Here is a 17,800-nt window from a genome sequence, read left to right on the forward strand (position 1 = left end):
CCTCCTGGCCCTTTAATAAATATATGTCGCTGTGGTTAAAAGAAAAAAAAACAGGATCCTGCATTATCTTGTGATCAAACCACCCCAATCATGTGGAAGACTGTTGGACTTTTGTTCATCTCGCAAATAATGGGATCAGATAAACTGATCAGTGAATCAGTGATCAGTTCTCTGGGTTGAGCGCCGTCTTTAGTTCAGTTGTGGTAAAATGTAAATATTTGCACATATTGTCTTGGTATGGATTGTTAGATGAAGAAAAAAATCAACTGAGTTCATGTTAGTTCATTTGTTTAGTACCTATGTGCAACAAAAGTCATCCAGTTCACGCCATTAATAAGACAAATAAATCTAACTGAACTCAACTCAGTCTAACTCAATTCAACACAGTTCAGATCAATATATAGGAGTGGACTGGGAATACGTTATAAAGCAGCTCTGTTCTTTTCTTTAGGAGAGGAGACATAAAGATTTTATTTCATCACATTAATGCTGTGGGCCAATCCATCTGTTTTCTGCATCCACATCTGCATCAAGTCAAGGGTCTGAAACCGATCCTTCACAGGGCCACACAGGAAACAAAGATGAAAACAACATAGTCAGATTAATACAATTATTGTAACAACAAAGAAAGTGATAAACATATGTTGGGAGAGGTTACTAATATCTTTATTTAAAAAGTCACTTAAGTGGCAGGTCAGTAGGGAAGTAGGGAAGATAGTGACGCCTCAAAGGTCTTTTAGACACATGGAACAAACCCACAAGGGCTTTACTAGGTACCGTACAGCTCCTTTTCAAGTCATGATTTACACCTGTCGGTACAGCAGGTGGCAGTGTGTGTTCACCTTTTAAATCCACCAATGAAACAAAGAATAGTGGAAGCTGGCAGTTGACTTTCTTTTATCAATGATTCTCATATGATAGGATATTCTATAGTCAAAGAACCATCCTTAATAACTGAAGGATATGATTTTATGGACAATAATACATTCTGAAGGTCACACCTCAACAAACAGTATTTCCATCATACCTGAAAAGAAAACGTTTATTCAAGGATCCTTCTTCCAAATGTTTTGATATCTGATTTTTTAAATTTATTTTATTTAACACAAACACATGTATCTAGTTTTGATACTGAAACAATTCTTTTTTTAGTGCAACATCTCTGTTATTTTTGTAATAAATCAAATGTTTGGACAAGGTAAGTTAACCTGCAAAAAACAAATATGTCCATCTTTAACTTTTCAAATTATAAAATTAAACTAGTTTGAAGGTTATTAGGCAAAATGTAGACTTTTCAATAAAGGACAATTAGGTCTGCAGAGAGGATAACTGGGACTAACCTCCCATCTATCCAGGGCCTGTACCGGTCCAGGACCAGGAAACGATCAGGTAGCATCTCTGCAGACCCCTCACACCCAGGACACAGTCTGTTTGAACTCCTCCCCTCTGGACGGCGCTACAGAGCTCTGTACGCCAAAACCTCCAGACACAGAGACAGTTTCTTCCCCCAAGCTGTTGCTCTGATGAACTCTCATCACTCATAGTTTCAGAGTAATCAATCAATAACTATGCAATAATAATAATTATTATTATTATGTATTATTATTATTATTATTATTATTATTATTATTATTATTATTATTATTATTATTATTATTATTATTATTATTATTACAACAACAACAATAATAACCAACCACAATCATATACTGTAACAATGCACGTTTCAATAACCATGTCTACCTCAAACTGCTGCGCCTTTCACTGTTTTTTAAATTGTATATATGTTAATAAGAGCTGTCATGTGTCTATTTACTGGACAATGAGTGAAAATAACCGAGTCAAATTCCCTGTCTTGTTTGACCTGACTTGGCCCTGATTCTGATTGTGAAGAATTAAATAAAACTGGTCGTATCGTCTCCGCGGCAGCAGGGGGCGCTCAGTCAGATCAGACACACGTATCACCTGAAAGAGCGCCACTTCCGTTTCCGAGAGGTAAGAAGCCGCAACATCAACATCCCCAGACGGTTTCAGTTAAAAACCACCAACATTGAGATCGGTAAGATTTCACTGACGTGTGATCAATGCACACAATATTGCAAAAGTGATCCCATACATGCGTCAGTTGGAACAGAAAACCGGTGAAAAGTCGGAGCTGGAGTTAGCAGATCGCTAACGTTAGCCTGGTCTCATTGGCTCCAAGTGCGACAGCATCTTTAATTCATCATATTCTGATCGCTCCTGTCATCTTTAATGTATTCACTTTGACTGCTAGGGAGTAAAAACGTGTGAGGGTGTGAAGAAGGAAGCTACAGTAGTACTAAACGGTACTGAGCAGCCTGGTTTTGTGTGTTTTCAGGAGGATGTCGGGGCTGAAGCGTCCCGCGGACCCCAGCGGAGCCTCGTCCTCCGGCGGCCCGCCGGAGAAGCGCAGGGAGCGGGACGGAGAGGACGGGGGGCCCGGGGTCAGCGCTGGAGGCAGCACCGCCGTGGAGACGGTCATCAAGCTGGGAGGGGTGTCCAACTCTGTGAGCAGCTCCTTAACACACTCACATGCAACTTTCACTACAGTTATCCATGGGCCAGACCAGATATTGATTTATTGATTGAATAATTTATTAGAAGATAAGATAAGATATCCTTTATTTTCTCCCTCAGTGGGGAAACGTATTTTTTTGTCAGCAGTACACTTAGCACACACATGTAGGGGAGGGGTAAAAAGACTGAAAAGTCAGAAATAAAAAATATATAAAGAATACAAAAAGATATGTATAAAATATGTATAAACACAGGATATGAACAGTATATACAGTTAAGAAACAGTGCAGAAAAGCAGGTGGAGTGTTGTGAGGTAGACTGGCAGATTGACAGATATTGCACATCTTATATTATTGCACATGTGATATTATTGCACATATTATTGTCCACTGGCTACTGGGAGCAGGCCTGGTTATACAGTCTGATGGCAGCGGGGAGCAAGGACCTGCGATGCCTCTCGGTGGTGCATCGTGGGTGATGAAGCCGGTCACTGATGGAGCTCTCCAGGGCTCTGACAGTCTCATGAAGGGGGTGGGAGACATTGTCCATGATGGAGGATAGCTTAGCCACCATCCTCCTCCCCCCCACCACCTTCACCCATTTATTAGAAGAATTGCATAGGACCAGGTACAGTTTCATGACAGAACAGATTCGCTGATACAAAGTCAACTAAAAGGCATTATTCCAAGAAAGCATTACACTTGTTTACATTGGAGACCTTTTTAAACTCATATAACATTGAAGGACATACAGGTAATAAGCAGTACTTTGTAGGGAAGAAAAGGGGGGAATTACTGTTGTTTTGCACTGAGAGAGACTAAAAAGGTGATGAGACAAATAGAATAAGCTAGGTAATACAAAACAAAAGCAGAAAACAAAACAAAAACAAGAAACAATAATCAGAAGGAACAGCGGGATGTGCAATAGAGGCTTTGATTATTCCCAGTTACGAGTAGCAGCCTCCTGTAGGTGGCTTTTTAGGGCAGATTTGAAGGAGATTAGGGATTTCCTCTCTTTTATGGCTGTCGGTAAGGAATTCCACATGTTGGTAGTATAGGATACAAACGAATTTGAACCTTTCTTGGAGTTTACCCTGGGCTGAAAGTGATTCGTGGAGCTGCCTCTAGTGTTATGGTGGTGAACATCTTTTACATTTTGAAAGTATTTAGACAAGTACAAGGGTATTTTGGAGGAGTAATGTATCTTGTACACCAAAATCAATGCAAGACCCTGTACTCTGTCGGCTACCAGGAGCCATCCCACGCTGAGCATATGGTTTGCTGTTAGGTGAGCCCGAGATGGAAGATTGAGCAGAAGTCTTATCAGTTTGTTTTGAGCTGTCTGGAGCTTGGTTTTCAGAGCCTTAGTGGCGTCACGGTACCAGAGTTGAACTCAATAATCAAAGTGAGGTTGAATGAGTGCCCTATCAGAACCACTCAAGGTGACAAAACTTGCATATAATTAGAAAAAAAAATAACAAGATTCAAGATTCTCTTTATTGTCATTGTAACAAGTGCAACGAAAGGTAGGGTGCAGCAAAAAACAAAAAACAGTGCAATATTAACAATAAATATAAAAACAATATACAGACTTAAAGAATGTTTGAGGCATTTATGGCTCTGACAGCGGTTGGGAAAAAACTGTTTTTCAGTCTGTTAGTCCTGGATTTGATGGCCCTGTAGGTCTTCCTGACGGCAGTGGCTCAAACAGGTAGTGGCCCGGGTGGGATGATCCTTCATGATGTTGTTGGCTCTCCTGAGGCAGTAAGAGCCGTGAAGGTCCACAAGTGTGAGTAGAGGGAACCCAATGACCTTCTCAGCCATTCTGGTGACCCTCTGGAGCTCTTTCCTGTTTGCCACTGTGCAGCTGGCAAACCATGTGCAGCTGGCAGTAGGTGAGGATGCTCTTCATGGTGGAGCGGTAAAGAGACACGAGCAGTCTCTGGCTGATGTTGTTCTTCCTGTGGATTCTCAGGAAGTGGAGTCTCTGTTGTGCCTTTTTTACCACCTGTGTGGTGTTCTTGTTCCAGGTCAGTTTATCCTCTATGTGGACCCCGAGGAAGCGGAAGTCACTGACTCTTTCCACACAGGTCTCACCAATGTGAATGGGCTGGCTGAATGTCCGTTTTGTTTCGCCTAAAGTCTATGATTAGCTCCTTTGTTTTGGATGTGTTCAGGAGCAAGTTATTTTCTTTGAACCACACCGTCTATGTCTGTAGATGATATTTTGGTATGATAACCCTTCCTGAGTGGCAGCTGGATCATAGTTATCAGCTCATGAAGTTCAGAAAATTAAATTTTAGATGCTGGTGCATATCCTGGTTTAGACTCATGTACAGGATATCTGTCAATGTTTCACAATATTGTCTTTGGTATCATTTTAAAGGGGACCTTTTGAAGCATTCATTCAAGCTAAGATGTGAATCTTTCTGACCAACATAGAACTTAGCTTGAATGAATGCTTCAAAGGTCCCCTTTAAAATGATACCAAAGACAATATTGTGAAACGTTGACAGATATCCTGTACATGAGTCTAAACCAGGATATGCACCAGCATCTAAAATTTAATTTTCTGAACTTCATGAGCTGATAACTGTGATCCAGCTGCCACTCAGGAAGGGTTATACCAAAATATCATCTATAGACAAGGATCTTTTCAAAAATCATAAGTAAGTTTTGTCACCTTGAGTGGTGCTGACAAGTGAAATTTTGGGCTCTGGCCCCTGGACTAATATGGGGAGTTTGAATGAATACTTTATTACAGACTCAAAAGGTTCCATATAAAATACATAAAAATTACAGGTCACACATTAAAATACATGCAAACATCTGTTCCAATGTTTCCATAGTCTGTACTGTAGAGGTAGTAGGAGACTTTAAATATTTAGGTACCTTTATTGACAGCAATCTTAACTTTAGTAACAACACTGACCACATCTTTAAATCTTGTAATCAACGGCTACATTTACTACGCAAGCTCAACTCTTTTAGTGTGAGCGAGCAGATTATGGAGACTAAGAACCTCATGGAGGGAATCTTAACCTTTAACATGGCAATGTGGTACGGCAACCATAACACAAAAAATAGATGCAAGCTACAAAGAATAGTGAATCTAGCCTCAAAAATAATAAGCAAGACACAGCGAAACTTAAGTGGTATTTATAAGGAAGTGATTGGGAAAAAAGCTGCTAGGATAGCAAATGATCCTACTCACCCACTCTGCAGCGAGTTTAAATGACTTCCCTCAGGTCGACGGTACCGTGTACCAAAGGCTAACCGTAACATATTTAAAAACTCATTAATTCCCAACGCCATTAAGGCTCTGAATGAGGGCACGTCTCGCTAGACTTGTCTTTTATTTACATGCCCTTGTTGTTCCTCCTTTTTTGCCACTAAGATGTTTTGCGTGTAAATGTTAAGTGTTTGTTGCTGTGTCATGTTACTGTTGTTTTTGTATTATGAGACAAAAGACACATCTCCACTTGTGGACAAATAAACTAACTAACTAACTAGTCCAGATGTGTACTTTGTATCACTCCGTTTGATGTTAGTGAGTGCAGTTATTAGACAATTTTCTGACTCATGGAGTCGACACACATTTAAACATAAAATTCCTCAGCAGAGCATGGAAGGTGGGGACGTAACAATTAACAAATAAAGTGCTTGCACTTGTCCATCTTGGAAGCTTAAGGAGGATCCTGAACGCATCATTATATGCTACCTGCAACTTCTTTAGCTTGGCGGGGGTATAATTACACCAAAGGTGAGCTGTGTAAAGAGGTGTACAATAGGCTCTGAATAGATTTACCTTAACATCAGCTGTGCACATATGGAATCTACGGGCAAGCATATTGGCCTGAGCATAGAGCTTACAGCATCATCATCATCACATAGATCCTCAGTTTATTTGGCTGGTTCCTGATATGTGGTCTTTTTTTTTGTTTTTCCAGGAAGAACAAGACATCAAAGCTCTCCAAGCCAAGAACCGAAAGTTGGGAGAATCTCTTGATCAAAGACAGGTAAAATATATTTTCCAGTTTGCTTTTATCTACTCTGTCATAAAGATGGAGTAGATCACACTTGTGCACAATGTTGATGGTCTAAAGCAGTGGTCTTCAGCCCTGGTCCTCAGGACCCCCTGTCCTACATGTTTTAGATAGTGATTCTCAACTGGTGGGTTGGGACCCAAAAGTGGGTCGTGGACCTGTCTTTAGTGGGTCGCGGGCCTTTTCCGTAGGTAAGGGGAATGTCTTTCTGGAACTACTTCTCAATTGTTGCACTTTTTTATTTCATGTATTTTGCAGGACAACACCAACTGAATCTGTTAAAAATGATGTTTTGATTGCTGCGTCAGCTTATAATCTTGATTTTGCGATTGAATAGCTTTACTAGTGCACTGCTAAATAATATATAATGAATAAAACAAGCTAAATATTTCTAAGCTTTTTTGGAACTACTTTTCAGTCAATGCACTTATTTATTTTGCATCAGCTCTGTGCAATTTGAGGTTTAAACTTTTCATGATTTGGGTCATGGCTTTTCATGGGTCGCAAAGCCAGACCAGTTAAACCTCTGTTTTAGATGTTTCCCTGCTTCAGCACACCCTGATACAAATGACTGTGTCATTAACAGACTTGTGCAGACCTGGATGACAAGCTGATGATGACCATTAATTAGAATCAGGTGTGCTGATGCAAGGCAACATCTAAAACATGTAGGACAGGGTTGAAGACTCCTGGTCTAAAGCAGGACTCTGCTCCTCGAGGGCTGCAGTCCTGCGTGTTTTAGATGTCTCCTTGCATCAGCACACCTGATTCAAATTAATGCTCGTTACCAGCTTTTCATCAAGGTCTGGACAGCTCTGTTGTTGACACAGCTCCTTGTATCCCGGTGCAATGAAGCGGGGAAACATCTAAATTAAACATCGAGGACCGGAGTCCGAGACCCATGGTCTAAAGTTTGGTCTGTTGATGTGTTGGTTTCCAGGTTATTGAAGATGAGCTGCGAGAGCGAATTGAACGACTGGAGACCCGTCAGGCAACGGATGATGCCAGTCTGCTGATCCTCAACAGATACTGGAACCAGGTGGACTTTCATTACTTCAGTTTCACTCTGTAAATGTTTTCAAGTTGGGTTGTAACACTATCAATCATCTTTCAGTGTGATGAAAATATTCAATTGATGATCAGACGTTATGACGACGTGAGCGGCGAGCCAGAGAAGTCGCCATCAGGGGAGGGGCGGAGCCTGAAGCCTGAAACTCCAGAACCTGATGGTGACTCCAACCAGGAAAGGGCCAAAGAGAGAGGTGAAGACAGACCTAGTGTACAAGCAGGAATACCTTAGCATGTTGTTCATTAATAAAAGTGCAGAAAATCTGGACTCCAAAGCCAAAACCTTGTTTTCTGTGTCTATTGATCAGGTACCATGGGAGAGGCTGCCAACTCCTTCCTGGCTACACTGGCGAGCAGCACCAGTGAGGAGATGGAGGCAGAGCTCCAGGAGAGAGTGGAGTCCAGCCAGAAGCAGGCCAGCCGCGTCGTGGAGATTTACGAGCGTCTAAAGAGTACCGTGGACCAGCTCCAGACAGAGTTGGACGCTGGAGCTGGTAAGAGAAGACGTGATGATAGTGTTGTAGTAGAGTGCAGATGAATGCAAAACACTTATAAGGCAATTCAATCCAGCTGTCATCTTTCTCAAGTTCTGTTGATGGTTTTTATCTTAGATGGCAGTGTGTGGCAGGTAGCATCCAAGCTCAACTCCCTCCTGAGCAGTGAGAATGAACGGCTTCAACGACTGGCAGAGGATCTCAAGCAGAAGCACAGTCACATGACCAGCGAAGTATTACATGAAAATTACATTTCCTACATGAACCAAAAATACAAAAGACAGTAGGGATGGGTGGTATGGACTAAAAAATGTATCACGATAATGTCTGGCATTTATCCCGATAATGATAAAAATAACGATTTAAAAAAAAAAAAAAAAATACCAATACAAAAACGTCATCTCTTTCTTTCTTTCTTTCTTTCTTTCTTTCTTTCTTTCTTTCTTTCTTTCTTTCTTTCTTTCTGGCTCATTTCCTTCCTTCCTCCCTCCCTTCCTTCCTTCTTTCACGTACGTTGTGCGTCGATTTAACGCAAAACCATAAATCAGCTTTACACAAAAACGTCATCAATGGGAATTTATCGTTTTTACCGCGAGATGACAAATTCTGTTTAAGGCGGTTTATCGTGAACGGTAAAATATCACCCATCCCTAAAAGACAGTCATGTTTTTTTAAGGGTATTTTGTACTTATTGGCTCTAATGTCCGGTCTCCATGTTTTCCTGTCCTCCACAGTCCCGGCCGCTGGGTCGTGCCGCCAACAAAGCCGACCAGCGCGTGGGTGAGCTGCAGACACGGATTGAAGAGCTTCAGTGGGACATGGAGAAGATCCGCCGGCGTGAGAACAGGCTCAACGCACATCTGAGCGAGATACTGGAGAGGGTGAGAACGAGGATGGCGTTGAAATTGTGTGCTTGTTTGGATAGTTATGTCAGTATGAAATATCTGTTTTTGTTGAGGCATGTTGTAACAGCCCCCATGTGCACCTCAGGTAAAAAGCAAAGGCTATAAAGTTTGCGGGGAGGCCAGCAGTGTTTGTGGAACCATCACCATTAACAAGAGAAAGGTAGGATTCATATCCACGTATCTTAATTTTGGTAATCAAAGCAAGCGTGGAGTAATAATGAGAATAATGCTAAGAAATTTTATTTTTCTGTTGTCTTTTTATCATAACTTTTCTACTTTTCTTAACACAGTTTGAGGAAATGAACAGTGAGTTGGAGGAGAACACGGAGCTGGCAGAGAATCGCCTCGTAGAGCTGCAGAAACTCCAGCAGGACCTGCAAATTGTTCAGCACGATAACAACAGCATGAAGGTATTACAATCAGCATTGTTCTGACTCTAGTGCTCTGAAAATGATACACTAAACAAAACCTTTAACGTCTTTGTTGCAAAGTCAGAGACTCCGCTTTTCAGTTGACCACTGCAACACAGCTCTGTTCTGTGAAATGATCTTTTCTGTTGTGTTCTTCACCCTTTGATTGTTGCCTGGTTTCTCCCAGACGGAGCTGGTGAGTCGAGCCGAGGGCCTGGTCAAAGACACCTCTGAGTACCGCTGTCTGCAGTCACAGTTCTCTGTGCTCTACAATGAGTCGCTGATCCTCAAGAGTCAATTAGATGAGACACGTGCTCGCCTCAACACAACCAGGACGGCACGCCTTCGACAGCTGGAGCACATGGAGGTTCGTTCATTTGTGTGCATGTGTATGAGTGCCAGTAGGGATGTAACAATCAGGTTTTTTTGGCCCCGATCCCATTCAGAGTCATTTCATTTTGAGCATCTATCGAGTCCCGATCCATTACTTTCGTAACACATTAAAAAAATGAAAAAATGCAAAATAAACAGATCCAGGTTGTTCCCTATGATTATTATTTTATTCACCTTATTTTATCATTTAGCACTTAACAGTGCAGTTCCCTTTGAAGTAGCTTGAACAATCAAGTAATTATGGTGCAACTATTAACTTGTAAAAATAGTGCAAATTTAAACATAAATTTGAATTAAAGGTGACCTATTATGAAAAACACGTTTTTTCTTGTTTTAACATATATAAAGTGGTCTCCCCTCACCCTGCCAGCACAGGGGAGACAAAATACCATGAAAATCTGCAGGGTCTCTGACCCCCGCCTTACAGAGTCCCCCAGTGTCACGTGACCTTTTTTTGAGCCATTCTGAATCTGCGCCTATGGTGACGTCACCATAGGCGCTCATTTCCATAGGTTCAGCCTCCGCTGCTGAAACCACGCCCACAACCAGCTCTCTCCGCTGCTGGAGCGCTGCTTCCTTCAGCCAGTCGGACGCGGCGCCGCGGCGGAGCGGATCCAGGTTAAATCATCCAGGTTCCCGGGTGGTTTAGGAGCTGGGTCCTTGGGGGTCTGCCCCAGGGTGGACCAGCTTCACCCTCCGACATTTTCAGGCAAATCTGTCGGTTTGGTCACCGGTAACGGGCGATGCGCCGCGGATGCGCTCCGGAGCGGATCTGTGCGCCCGCCGTGTGGTTGCGGCGCCCGTCGCGCAGCATCCGCCGGTCAGATCCGGCTGAAATTCCGCTGGTCGGTCCCCGGGAGTCCCTGCTATCAGTCCAGGCCGGTTCCTGCGGTCCCGGCCGGTCGGAACCGGTCAGATTCCCTGGTTAAAGCCGCGGTGATGCGCGCTGATCCAGCAGCGCTGCTCCCGGGCGCCCGGTGTGGCTCCGGGGCCAGCGTTCAGCATCCGCCGGGCAGATCCGGCTTAAATAGTGCATAAATGTTAGTTATATACAACTCATATTTTATTTTTTTAACAATAAAGTTTCCATTTGTGAAAATTCAGTGTTGTGATAATTTACAGGCTCGGGCTGCTCTGGCGGAGCGAGGTTTATTCTCCTCCCCTGCTACACGTCATTCAGGGAGCCAATCAGCACAGAGCCTCATTATCATACCCCCCCCTTCCCTAAAAATGAGGCGCAGAAAAAGAGGTTAGAAGCGGTAAAACTAGTGACAGGGCCCACAGGCTGGATTTTTGATTTATGTAGAAAAAACAAGCTTTAGATTGTTTTTAAGACATTCAAGGCCTGTTTAAAATATACATTAAATGCCATAATAGGTCTCCTTTAAATAAAAACAGCAGCTCAACTTAAAATACGCAGCAGGCATGTAAACAAATAAGCAAATAAAAGAGCAACAAGGTCATAAAGTAAGGCCAGTAATGTGCTTTTTAGACTGTACTCTTACATCTATCTGTCCTTTTCTGGCATAAAAAATAAAATGTTGGTGTTTGAAGTGACCTACAATGGGTGTCCATCAAGCTGCGTTGAGAAAGCAAGCCCTCATGCACACAAAGTCAGCAAGAAAGCATTTTTTTCTATCATCTGTTTGATGTGCTGATCAAAATGATGAGAATAAAATATATATCCGATCTCGATCAAGTAAACCTCAACAACGTGATCGGAACAGGACATCCTTAAGTGCCTGTATACTTTTTTTTTCATTTGCTTACTCTAATCCTGTCATCCCCATGATTGCAGAACGATGAGGTGGCTCTGCAGAGGAAGGTTCGTACAGAGGTCTTTCAACTGGAAGACACACTGGCCCAGGTGAAGAAGGAGTACGAGATGTTGCGCATCGAATTTGAACAGACTCTTGCTGCTAATGAACAAGCAGGTAACTGGCTTAGCTTGCAACAAAAGTAGTTTTATACGATGTGAGAATGGTGTCAAAAGGGCATTAGATCTTATTATCACATGTCCAATGTTCTGTTTCTAGCCTTGAATACACTCTTTCTCTCAGGTCCTATCAACAGGGAGATGCGTCATCTCATAAGCACTCTGCAAACTCACAACCAACAGCTGAAGGGAGAGGTGGTGAAATACAAGCTGAGACTTAGAGAGACACAAGCAGAGCTCAACCAGGTAAGACAAAGACACGGAGACAAGTTTATGCCATCCATGTCTCACCGGTAGGAGGAAGTGAGTGGATTCAGGTCACGTTCACAGAAGCTCGTCTGAAGGGTTCTTTGAGGCCGAACACAACATGCTGAAATACGTTGCTTTGGCCGTGCAGGTTCGAGCTTCCAAGGGCAACGCCATTCTTCAGTCACAGTCAAGCACAGAGATGGACTTAAAGGATGAGACAACGTCTCCTTCAACCCTAGCTGTTTCTGGAGAACCTGTGGTCAAGACGGAGCCCGACACCGGCTCATCCACGCCCAGCAGCACTGGTAACTATTGTCAAGTTAAGTGACTGAAAACTTATTTCATGCTGCAGAACTGAGAGTTAACTGCTTCTTTGTTGTTTTTTTGTTTTTTTTTTGAAGGTGCTTCAGTGAAAACAGAACCAGGTGTTGAACCAGAGGCAAGCATTAAGGAAGAAGAGAAGGAGGAGAAGAAAGAAAAGGAGGAAAAGAAAGAAAAGGAGATAAAGAAAGAGGAGAAGGAAAAGGAGAGAGAGAGGCCCACTCGAGGTGGTGGGATCAGCGGCGGTGGCGTGATAAAGGAGGAGAAGGAGAAGCCAGGGAGCAGCGGCCAGCCCGAGGAGTCGGCCGGGGAGCGGCTCTCCGTGGTCGGAGGGTCCAAGAGGAAGGAGATCGAGCAGCTGAAGATTGTTCGAGTGGAACTCAAGTATGTGAGAAGTCTTTAACATTTAATCTTAAACCAGATATGTCACTCGATGAAGGAATTTATTTTAAAATGTGACTTAGAATGTGTTTTCAATTTCACTGCCTTACTTTTTTTTTTTTTTTTCATTTGAAAAATATCGTTGCTTTGTGTCTTTGACTTATGTGTGACGGATAAACGGAGAAACGGCTGGGAAAGACAAACCAGAATGCAGCTTGATTTCCTCTTGTACTTTTCATTTTATGGGCTTTTCAAAAAACAATATAAAAAAGGATCCCACTTATTTCCGACTCCAGAGGGCGTATTTTTATTTTTAGTGAATGTGATTTTTTTCCCTTTTACTGTTCAGGAAAGCCCAGGAATCTCAGAGGGAGATGAAGCTGCTGCTGGACATGTACCGCTCAGCACCCAAGGAACAGAGGGACAAAGTCCAGCTCATGGCTGCTGAGAAGAAAGCCAAGTCAGAGGTGATCAGCACTCTCCAACACAGCCAACCGTTTAACTGTTTATGTCTGTATTTTAAATGTGATATCTGGATATTTATGTGGTGTTTCCTGTTTGGATGTATCATTTCTAGCTGAGTAACAAGTTTCAGTTATTGTGTAAATCTCTTTTCTGCTGGTTTCAGGGAGAGGAGCTGCGGCAGCGGCTGAGGGAGCTGGAGGAGAGAGAGAGGAGGGAGGGCAAAAAAATGGCGGATGAAGAGGCTCTCAGAAAGATCCGATCTGTGGAGGAACAGATCGATATCCTCAACAAGAAGTTGTCCATCGCCAAACAGGTGTGAAAGCTGTTCAGTTCAAAAACCACTGGCCAGGTTCTCCCCTCCTGTTTCCTGATACTCCCTCTGCTTCACCCACAGGAGGAAGATGCTCTGCTAAGCGAGATGGATGTGACAGGCCAGGCCTTCGAGGACATGCAGGAACAGAACATCCGCCTCATGCAGCAGCTCCGAGAAAAAGACGACGCCAACTTCAAGCTCATGAGTGAGAGAATCAAGTCTAACCAGATCCACAAGCTTCTGAAAGAGGAGAAGGAGGAGCTTGCAGACCAGCTGCTCACCCTTAAAACTCAGGTGAAGAACACATGCAACTCCATAATGTACTATCCTGAGAACAGGATAGATGCCTTCAGCTGTTTATTAGTCTTTATAAGCACAATCATTATAATTATCGACTAATTGCAGCCATTTACTGATATGCATGCATTGTCAGTACAGCTGTTTTTTTTCCAATTGTTGTAATATGAAGAATTGACTGGCAGTGTACCCGTTTACAGGTGGACGCGCAGCTGCAGGTGGTGAGGAAACTTGAGGAGAAGGAGCGCCTCCTGCAAGGCACCATCAACGCTGCGGAACGAGAGCTGACGCTTCGAACGCAAGCCTTGGACATGAACAAACGCAAGGTGGCTCACTGATCAGTACCGATGAACCACAGCTGCAAGGAGGGTTTTGTCATTTGAATTAAGACGTGATCTTGTCCTCCAGGCTCAGGAATCTGCGCTGCTGTCAGAAGACTTGCGAACTCAGCTGGAGCAGGTTCAGCAGAGGCTCAAACTGGTCAGAGCGGAGGTCGTTGAAAACAGCATCTCCAGGGAAAAGGAGTCCTTCAATGCACAGCGAGCACAGGTAGCAACAAGCACACAGAAGCCTGAGCTGCAGTGTGTATCAACGCACGGATTAAAAACGCCTCGTACATTTCAAATACATGCTGACACAGCATAATTCCCATCTTATCCGGTCCAGAAAGGATAATAGATTCCAAAAGCTGGTGGCCATGTTACAATGAATGAGATTATAAATAAGAATGTTTTGTTTGTTTGTTGTATTTGTTTATTTTGGTCATCCAAAAAACAATGTTATTACGTCTTAATGTCTTAAGGGAGTAAATAGAGCAGGTATGTTTTAGGTATGTAATGTTTTATTTATAAACGGTGTGGAAGGAAAGATTTTCATGCTTTTCTGATCTTCAGATTACTTTTTTTTAACTGAAACACTTAAGTCCTAGCTAGAGAGAGGGATCAGTCTGGTTATCTACATTTGGTAGATAATAGTGGTTCAAAAAGAAAATAAAATTCCTTGTTTTCAGTGTTCAGCAGCAACAAGTGGCTGAGAAGTTCTGGTTTCATGATTAACAGAAAGGCAGTATTATGAACATAGCCTAAAGCTCCAAGGCATCTTATTTATTTGTAATAGTTTTTGGTAGATTATTGCTCATTTTATATGGACTTAACAGTTTTCTTGTTTGTTTTCTTCCTCTTTCTCACTCACTCACACACTCTCTCTTTCTCTCTCTGTACTAATTTATAAAATGGCTCAACGGAGTACTTTAATTGGGCTGTTAAGGATCTTGGCTCGTGTTGTGCACAGATGATGGTGGTAAACCCACTATGTGACTGCGTAAGAGGACTGCACTCGTAAAGTCTGTTCTCGAGTCAGCGGTAAAATGTGATGGCCAGACAGATCTGACGGCCTTTATTTCTCCTCAGGAGGACATTTCCAAACTTCGGAGAAAGATTGAAAAGGCCAAGAAACCAGCTGAGAAAATCAGCAACGGAGACGACATCCTGAACGAGGAAATCAACGAATACAAGGTACGTCTCGGGAATCTTTTAAATAAATGCACAACTCCTGTTTACATTGATCCCATTTGCAATTGGATTCTTTATTTTTGGACTGTTTTTTTTTTTTTTTTGTTAAATCTGGACAACCAGCTTCAGCTCCTGCCTCCTTTCTTTAGTTATAGTTCTTGGCTAAACAAGTACGGGTGCAGAATTTATCAAAAATGGATTGTCATTGCAACATCAATGTCAAAAACAAAATAAATATCACCATAAATGAGCATGCAGTCATGTTTGAACATCACTGCCTAATTAGATGCTAATTTACATGAAGAATGTTGTTTACGGATGCGTTTTTCTATTTATTCATTTTAATTAAAACCATGATGCTAGAATAGACATAAATTTCACTTTTTTAGATGTTTGCTTAATACTGTATGTCTTGGGTCATATTGACATAAAAATTTTCCTTTAATTAAATCATAATATTGCATGTTTTCCTCATATGGTGCAGCCCTAACAACAAACAACTGGGAAGTAAATCATGTGAACATGACCTCAACACTTGTGGTGGGAAACTTATGCAATTGTGTAGTTTGTAGCCTTCTGGCAAAATCCATCAAAACAGTTTTTTGACAGGTCTCAAAGCTTTTTGCATCTTCTAAATTTGATGGCACTGTTTTTTCCCAGGGATGCATTTGGACAAATAATTTTCTACCAAATGTTTGAATATTCAATATCACATGAGCCGAAACTGCAACATCACGCCCAGATTTTATTTGCAGATAAAGTTGTGGGTAGTTTCATATGATTAACCCAAATCCTTTGTTTGACGGTGGTCGCTGGGTTGCAAGACTTGTGAGTGCTGTGGTCACATGTCATAGCTGCTGCCCCAGATATTCACATCCAATCACTGCAAACTACTGAACCGAGGGCAGAAATGGCTTCTCAACTTGTTGTTTGAACACTTCCCTCCCTCCCCGTGTCTCTCAGGCTCGTCTAACCTGTCCGTGCTGCAACTCTCGGGTGAAGGATGCCGTACTGACGAAGTGCTTCCACGTCTTCTGCTTCGAGTGCGTTAAAACCCGCTACGACACCCGCCAGAGGAAATGCCCCAAGTGCAACGCTGCCTTTGGAGCAAACGACTTCCATCGCATTTACATCGGCTAAATTCACTGTCCATCTCCACTTGGGTCGGCGAGATGAGCTTCAGTACAAATTCTGCCTGGAGCGAGATAAAGCACAGCACTCACGCGCCCCCTCCCCCCTCGCTGGGTATTGTCCGTGTGAAGTCACAAGATGATTTCCGTGCTGCTTTGAATGGACCACTTGAATTTTACATTTTAAAAATAATGACTGAAGCTTCTCCCATCCATTATCCACTACTCTGCTGATATTTCTGCTCAAGAAAAAAATGGTTGCAACACTTACTGAAAGTTCTTGTGAGATTGTGTGTACGTTTGAAAGCAGGCTCTTAAAGCTGTATGTGAAGAAGAAAAATAAATACATTGAGAATAAAATGCATTCCTCCTAGAGCTGTGAATGTTCATGCAATGTTATCTTTGTATGTATGTCATGTGGATGTCTTTTCTTTTTGGTTCCATTTGAAATCTAGTTTTTCTTTAACGTTTCATGGCTAGGTGCAGTATAATTGCAGTTATCCATGTTATTAAACTAATATCAAAAATGCGCTGCCTCTGTTTCCTCTTGAAACTTTTGTCAGCCATGTCAACAAAAGAAACATTTGGAGAGAAAAGCTGCATTCTTTCTGTGCTTGAGAGACTGCTGACTCACAAAACTCAGATACGAGCCTGTCAGAGAAAACCAATATAGATTTGAGATGTGACATAGTGACTGAAAGCAATTTGCTGCCGTCGCAAGAGACGACCAGGTCAGGAGTCTAGTTACTTTTGGTGGTTTTTGGAACTAACAGGACCCCACGAGAGCTGGACGACTTTTCCAAATATGAAATATTCCTTCAAATGAAGTTGAAACTTTCTTTGGTGCTGCTTTAAAAGAAGTCTACCGTGTCAGTGTGCCCTATTTATCTTGGCAGTTGGAGTGTCAACCGCTGAGTCTGGAAACGCACCTCTCCAAATGTATTCCTCGACTTAATGTGAATAAAATTAGATGCTGCGGTTATAAACAGTAACGTTAGCTGAGTGTTGACTGATGTGAGTAGCAGTCGTGTCTGAAACCACCTCAGTCTCCCAATACGGTCACTACAAAGGAGAACTGCAGAGTTCATGGTCTGAGTGAACTTTCGGACTACTATAGTCATCCTGCTGCCTCTGTTCATTGTTTCATAGCTGTCATAGATAGAGCAGGTCGCCGCCAGCATATCTGGTGTTAATATTTGAATATGTTAAACAACATTCAAAAGAAGCACACTGATGTATGGCGTTTTCACTTTACAGCTCATACGTTTGTCACGAATCACCGGTTAAGGAAGAAAAATAACTCAAATGGTATTCGATAGTATCTTTTCATTGCAGGACAGTCAT

At 42.4% G+C, this 17,800-nt stretch overlaps 1 protein-coding gene across 3 annotated transcripts; it reads left to right on the forward strand.

Annotated features, from left to right (window-relative positions):
* Nucleotides 1-1,970: 1,970 nt before the first annotated feature.
* Nucleotides 1,971-16,985, forward strand: rnf20 (ring finger protein 20, E3 ubiquitin protein ligase). Of its 3 annotated transcripts, none has more exons than XM_061725188.1 (22): nt 1,971-1,995; nt 2,360-2,528; nt 6,488-6,556; nt 7,524-7,622; nt 7,698-7,845; nt 7,960-8,145; nt 8,263-8,378; nt 8,880-9,026; nt 9,136-9,210; nt 9,341-9,460; nt 9,648-9,827; nt 11,652-11,787; nt 11,890-12,035; nt 12,187-12,343; nt 12,440-12,743; nt 13,090-13,207; nt 13,369-13,518; nt 13,600-13,812; nt 14,016-14,141; nt 14,224-14,364; nt 15,225-15,329; nt 16,290-16,985. In XM_061725188.1, exons 2-22 carry the CDS (start codon nt 2,364-2,366, stop codon nt 16,464-16,466), a joined length of 3,078 nt encoding a protein of 1,025 aa, XP_061581172.1. In that variant the 5' UTR covers nt 1,971-1,995; nt 2,360-2,363; the 3' UTR covers nt 16,467-16,985. The 3 variants fall into 3 exon arrangements, with proteins under 3 accessions (XP_061581172.1, XP_061581171.1, XP_061581173.1); XM_061725187.1 differs by having other exon boundaries at nt 1,976-2,059; XM_061725189.1 differs by having other exon boundaries at nt 1,976-2,059; nt 11,914-12,035.
* The last annotated feature ends 815 nt before the right edge of the window (nt 16,986-17,800 follow it).

This window comes from Cololabis saira, chromosome 7 (genome assembly GCF_033807715.1).
Source record: "Cololabis saira isolate AMF1-May2022 chromosome 7, fColSai1.1, whole genome shotgun sequence".
Lineage (NCBI taxonomy): Eukaryota > Metazoa > Chordata > Actinopteri > Beloniformes > Belonidae > Cololabis > Cololabis saira.

Excerpts from the sequence above, each read along its gene's own strand:
- rnf20 (XM_061725188.1), top strand. The coding sequence starts at position 2,364 with ATGTCGGGGCTGAAGCGTCCCGCGGACCCCAGCGGAGCCTCGTCCTCC. Across the intron at positions 9,828-11,651 it reads GACAGCTGGAGCACATGGAG|AACGATGAGGTGGCTCTGCA; the intron begins GTTCGTTCATTT and ends CCATGATTGCAG. Across the intron at positions 12,344-12,439 it reads ATCCACGCCCAGCAGCACTG|GTGCTTCAGTGAAAACAGAA; the intron begins GTAACTATTGTC and ends TTTTTTTTGAAG.